The 6,686-nt window shown below is 35.0% G+C and overlaps 1 protein-coding gene across 2 annotated transcripts in view; it reads right to left on the bottom strand.

Moving 5' to 3' along the window:
- CNTN5 (contactin 5) overlaps positions 1-2,057 on the bottom strand; it is a 229,500-nt gene extending 227,443 nt beyond the window's left edge. For both annotated transcript variants that reach the window (XM_054055996.1, XM_054055995.1), the window contains exons 1-2: positions 1,996-2,057; positions 1,558-1,733 (exon numbers count right to left, since the gene is read on the bottom strand). In XM_054055996.1, the coding sequence (XP_053911971.1) occupies positions 1,558-1,642 (85 nt within the window). In that variant the 5' untranslated portion in view covers positions 1,643-1,733; positions 1,996-2,057. The remainder of the gene's footprint in view (positions 1-1,557; positions 1,734-1,995) is intronic.
- Positions 2,058-6,686: the final 4,629 nt, after the last annotated feature.

Raw genomic sequence — 6,686 nt, forward strand, 5'->3', positions numbered from 1 at the left:
GGTGCTGCATGATGCAAATATTATTACAGTGGAACATCTCAGTTATTTAAGAACAGGAATATGAAGAAGTATTAAATCAAGAGCAGAGGAGAATCATGCTAAAAAAAAATTGGACTAAAAATACACATTGAACTTGAAGTTGCTCTTGTGAAGGTGTTGCTCGTGAACTTCTAAAAGAACTTCAACCAGCTATGGCTCTCTATGCTTTTTACTAAAGGTTTCTCTGTATATAGAATAGACTTCACTCTTGCAAGTTCTACAGCGTTTTTTGCTATACTTCAGCTCTTCCAGCTATCATTCCACTGTTAGCCTTGCCTGAGAAACTTTCATTACAGTTCTCTAGTCAATAAATTAATAAACAGATACCACACTAAAGACATTGTAGTATAACGACTTTGATATCTGCAAAAGCAAGTGTGCAAGCAAATAGTAATTTAAAAAAATCCAATAAAAATAAAGACACCAAACTCAACCTTTTCTTAATTATACTTTTACTTTTTCAACCGTAACTCAATTTGCTTTCTTGAGGGAGATAATATTGTGACTGCAAGTACTAGATGATCTTTAAGATCCCTTCCAACCCTAAATATATATGTCGTCCTGAATGAACTGTGAACATAGCTACTGAAACCCACAGGCCTTCTGTTTTTTTGAGCTCCATCTGTCATTTTCTGTGTTATTTTTTTCAGCTGACGGTCAAATATCTGCCTCATATTTCATGGTAATGTCCTGTTTTCAGCAAGATCTGAGAAATTAGGATGGAGTTCATTTTACATCCATGCCTTGTAATATCACTTCATGATAGATTTTACTTAGATAAAGCACTAACATGGTATTGATTGCCTTCTGTAAAGTGTTGAATTGAAGTCAAGGTTGGGGATAAAACATCTGGAATTTTAAACCTGTTTTAAAGTTTAAAGAGCATGCCACAGATAAAAGTTAGCCATGAATTGTTGATAGATTCTGGATAGCTTATTGTCATGAATGATTTAAAAAGTTAGAACATCTTCAGTTTCCATTAACAACTACATATATGAAAAAAAAATTCTCAGTACCATAATGTAGGAATGTATGCATGATAAGTATGTATAAATTTGAACATAAAACATATATACTTATATAAATATATAAATACAAAACTATGCTTACACACATACGTACAGACTATCCTGCAGGTGTATAGGCAGTTTATCCAAATCTGTTCCTCAGTTTACTGTTCTTTCTCTCCTATTGGATAGTGTGGCAAAATGATATATGTTTCATGAAACTAGCAATGAGTAAAATACCTATATCATTATGGAGTATTCAAGTATGTAATTAAAGGATAGCATTTGGATCATGTACTTGAATTATTTTATCTGATAACTGGTTAACAGTAAAAAGTCCGCAGAAAACCACTCCTTTACACTAAGCATTAAATTTCTAATTTTGAGATCCTAGCCCAACAAAGACAGTAGACAGTGCAACTTTTGTGTGATGCAATTAAAATACAATTTAGAGCCTTATCAAGCAATGCAATGGTCTCATTTATCCATGTTTAAAAAAATTATTACTTACATGCAAACTGAAGAACAGCCTCTCTGCTTAATATACTGCCAAGGATGTTGGTGGTTAAACACTGATACTGTCCAGAATCCTTCATTTCACTGGGGTTAGTGATGATCAAACTTCCTTCTATTAAACTGAAGCGATAATCACTTTCAATGTCGATTTCAGTTCCATTTCGAAGCCACCTTGGGAAAAAGAGAAAGAAATTATGTGAGCACTACATGACTGAAGGAAGGCACAGCATACAGAGTCTGATAGCCCCAACAGTAACCCATTATTTCACTGTAGCTGTAGACATTCTACAACACCTGCCTAACAAAAGGTAAGTTTATTCTGCAAAAACGTAAGTTAAAAGAGAACTTAACCTCTGAAAAGAAAGCATATTCTTTGTTTTGCCTATGCTGAAATAAATTAGTAAAGTTTTCTGTTTCTTTTTTTTCCACCCACCAAAATCTTATTGTCCGTAAAGGCTTCAGACTAAAAAGCTGTATAGCAGATGCATCCCTTATGACTTTTGCCATGTTTATGATAATCAAACTTCAAATCATGTTCTGTTATTAACACGATAGCCTTCAACACAGATGAGCTTAGAGTTAGCGCAGCTGAGTCTGCACTGCATGAAAGTAAGGAACCCTTCTTTTCCATTCTTCCAGCATTTGATATTCTGGGTCCAAGAAACAGAGAAATGTGAAGTAAATACGGAAAACGGAACAGCAAAACGTATTAAGATCAGGGAGTCAGCAAAGGGAATGCTAATTTTGGGAGGTGTTTGGAAGTGAAATGAGAAGCCTGCACAGTAAAGATAGAGGTGGGAATGAGATAGGGTGGAAAAAGCCAGACTGTAAGAAATTTTTAGAAAGTATTACACAAGAGCCAGAATGCTGTATAATTGCTGAATGAACACTTCTTTTTCTGATTTTCGGAAATAACCTCAGAGTCCTACGATTTTTCTGCTGCGTGAGTGGGTTTTGGGGTTGGTTTGTTGTTTCTTTTTTTTTCCCTGCATATTTTCTGTCAAAAATGCCTCACTTCTCTCATTCATCTCTAAAGATTAACACAACAAACCCTGCAATAGTCCACTGACTGTAAGAAGAAAGATTTTGTGTGGTAGATTAACAGACTCTAGCACGCTGGAATAACCTTAGGGGTAGGAGGGTGGGAGGTGCAATTACCTCCATTAAAATCTAATAAACCACATAAGAAGACTTTTTAGGTTTGTTTTTGTGTCAAACTATATAGAATATGAAATTGTTAAAAGAATGTAAAGAAGAGATAAGCGGTGTAAACAGGGATGGCACAGCTGGTATGATGCACAGATATTTCCTTCATTGTTAGTTCACACTCTGCAATTTCAAAGTTGCTCAGGAAATTGCCAGGTACTTCCAAGCTTTTCCAGAGTTCAGTGAAGATTGGAAGAACTTGGCGACATCTAGACTCCAGAGGCAACTTTAATGAAGCAAAATGATTATTGGTTCACCATATCATATTAACATTCATGGCGAATGAGGTACAGAGAGCAGAATTAATATGAACTAACCTGACTGTTTCTTAATTCAAAGGTCAGAATTGCCACTATTAAGATGAAATGTGAAACTTATTTGCTCCTTTGTTTCATGATTGGACTTTTGATTGCAGAAGACCCTTCCTTCATTTAATGAAGTGAAACACTGTTGACAGTATATTTATAGTGCAAAGGATATTAGGGAACTGTCTATAGGAGTCACTGTATTTTTAAAGAGATTCATACATAGCAGAGCTAAAAGGAAGAACTTCTCATCTAGAACAATTTATTAATGATTTAAGATTTTGAATTCAATTGTACTGAAAGTTATTTTTTACATATATATTCATATATATATACATAAAACTGCAAAATTAATTTATTCAGAAATGATGGGAGATTTAGATAAGAAAAAAAGGCCAAAATTGCATATTTTGGCATTTCCAAAAGGGAATGAATGCAAAATTCAGTTTGCTTTAATTAGCTTTCTTCACTTAGTTTCATTTTTAATTAAATTCAATGCAAAAATATCTTTTTTTAATGCTACCCCAGCTTTGGATACTGATGGCTGCCTGCCAATATATCTTGAGGTCCATCCTGAATAACTGTATTTCTCTCATATAATCCAAGCATATTAGAGGAAAAGCAACACTGAATTGTGTGACAGGTACACTGACTGATCTGTGTGGACAGAATCCCAGATATAATAGTTTAAAGGTAATGAGCGGATAGAGAAAATCAACTGCATTTTTTTATTGAAGACAAGTGCCAGATAGCATTTGAAAATATTCTAATTTGGCTTAAGCAGATAGCAAAAATTTTTTTTTGGTTTTTTTTTCAAATGCTGTTTCTATCAAGAAATGATACTGACAAAAAAATTCTTACCAGCCTATACATGTCCTAAGTAAAATAGGAAACAAGCAAGTAAAATAGTTTCACAAGCAGTGAAAGCAGTGTAGTGAAGTGGCGTCTCAGGGAATTCTGCACCTGTGTTTAACTTAGTAACACTGGTGACATGTGAGATCACACAAGGTGAATATCTGTATTCCTCATCAAAGGTGTCTCAGTTATGTTCTTCATTGTACGGGTCCTGACTTGTGATATTAAAGTACAATTTGCAGAAAGACTGAACAAATGGAATCCATTTATCTTACGGAGTTATTCCCTAAATCAATGCATGTAGATACCCTAATGACTGATACTAAATAATTTAAAAAATGTTATTTCAGGATAGAGCTTGAACAAGGGGAAAAAAGGCTCTTCGCAAGGAAGAAAAAAATCTGAAATGATGTGAGCATTCTCCGTTCTGTTAAAATGAGATCATGTACTAGCAAAATAAAAAGAATTTGTGAAGAGGTTATGAACACTGTCATAAATTATGCAGGCTCAGGAAAAGAATTAAAATGAGAGAGACAACATAATTTTCTAATTTTTGAGTGCTTTAAATGTTCTTTTGGTTTAGCTTGGAAAAAAGAAAAGATCCAAGAAGTTGTATTGTACTTTGGTTTTTGGCTGAATATAATTCCTAGCAGCATGAGCCTCAAAGCCCATGCAAGTGGAGATTGTTATTGTCAAGTGCTTGTAGATAATAGGACAGGGTCTTTGGTGATATGGAAATATCCCTTCTCCTCAGTCTTTCATATGCCAAAGTTCAGGCATGACATACAACAAACCTTTGCCTATCTGTAGCCTTTTTTGAGGCTAAATTCCCCCTGTACGTGCCCTAGTGAATAGTATATTCCTCACAAAGCAATTTATGCCTCTTACCCCTTCCCCTGAATAGCAGTGTATATTGCATATTTTGTACAGATAAGTGGCAGCAACAGAAGGAGAAGTTAAACCTGTTAGACTTAGGTCTTTCAGGTCAAAACTTTCCTTTCATGAACAGCAGTCAGGAAAGTTTGTTTATGAGGCTGTTGACACCAGTTAATCTCTAGAGATCTGAAGGGATAGATATCACAAAGTCATAAAACAGCCCAGATTGGAAGAGGCGTTAAAAGATTATTTTGTCCAATCTTTCATGGGAAAGGGAGCCTAGAAGAAATTATCTAGTACCTCGTTCAATTACATCTTGAAAATATCCAGTGTTGGGGACTCTGCTGCTTCCCTGAGGAGGTTATTCCAGTGAACGATTGTTCTCACAGTAAAAAAAAAAATAATCTTTTTTTATATTGAGATGACACCTCTTTTGTATGAAACCTCTCTTGTATAAAATCTCTCTTATATCTGTTGCAGCATGCCTTCTCTATGTGGCTCTGTGTGAAAAGAGAGCCTCTATCCTCTTTTTAGACACCCTTTAAAATATGCTGAAAGTCTGTATTTGTTAATTGCATTCCAGTGGGAAATGTAAAAAATGGTTGGAACAAGAAAGAAAGGAGATGACATAAATTCCCCGAAATTAAAACCTCCGCGCATATAATGAGGTTGTCTGAGAGGGCTGACCATAATATTTCCCTCTTTTAGTGGGAATGTGTGCCTTTTCCCCTGGCCATGCGCCATGTTTCATGAACCGGTGGCACTTCAACAGTGTGTGGAACTAATATGCTTTTTTTTTTTTTTAATCAACAAAGCAACAAATATGTAATAGAAATTATGCAAAGAGTGTCAATAAAAAGGAATGACACATATCTTTCGCCTGACAGGAAAAGCTTATGAGGAGAGGAGCTTGTGAGGAGCTTATGCAATTCTAGTCCTGCGAATTTTCAGCCACTCATATCTAAGCTTATGTTACATGTTTTAGTCATGTCTGTGTTTTCTGATGAGGTGATGCCATACACAAGATCCATTTAAAGAGTCACCTCTTGAGAAGAGGCAGATTCAGTGTTCTTGTGATTGGTATATATAAAGATGATACTGCCACTGAATTTATTCCAGCCACAGAAAAGCAAGTTTTGTGATTTAAATAAGTCTAAGGAAAATTCATCCAGAATGCTAAAGAATCCACTCATAAAATAAGCGTAGTAGGTAAAAAATAAAAATGCAGAATTGATGATTTTCGCTTATGACAAAACACAACAATATGAGTCCGCATGTTCCCTTTTTAAGTAAAGAATGACTCTATGATAAAAGATAAATAGTGTATGGAAAAATAATCAATGATATGTTCCCCTAGCCCTCCTACATCATTTGTGATTTGTATAAAATATGGGCAGAGGCAGATACAGCAAATGGATAAGGTGACTGCAACATACTGTTTCTACAAGTAAGTGGATGCTATTAATAAACTGAACTGTCAGACTCACAGGTGTGTCATAACAGATCTATCTATTAGATATCTATGGCATAATAATCCATGTGGAAAATAAACATCAGACAGTTGTTACAAATGAATTAAATGGTGGACTTGTGACAGAAAAGACACCAGATTTGTCTCAACCATGGTATCCTATATTGCGTAGACATGTCATTTAATGTGCCTGTTCTTTACAATTTTCCCTATAAAATGGGATAGTATTCTGTAGGCTATAGATGTTTAAGAAAAAAAAAAATCAGTTAAAGATTTTGATCTTGTCAGCAGTTATATATACAAGTCAGAAAACTGGACAAGAGGAGTCCCTCCATAGGGACAGATATGACACAAAGAGAAAGTATTTTGAAACTTAGCATATTGCTTTGCCTTTATTCACTACCACTTATG

This window comes from Cuculus canorus, chromosome 1, assembly GCF_017976375.1.
Source record: "Cuculus canorus isolate bCucCan1 chromosome 1, bCucCan1.pri, whole genome shotgun sequence".
In the NCBI taxonomy this organism is placed as follows: Eukaryota; Metazoa; Chordata; class Aves; order Cuculiformes; family Cuculidae; genus Cuculus; species Cuculus canorus.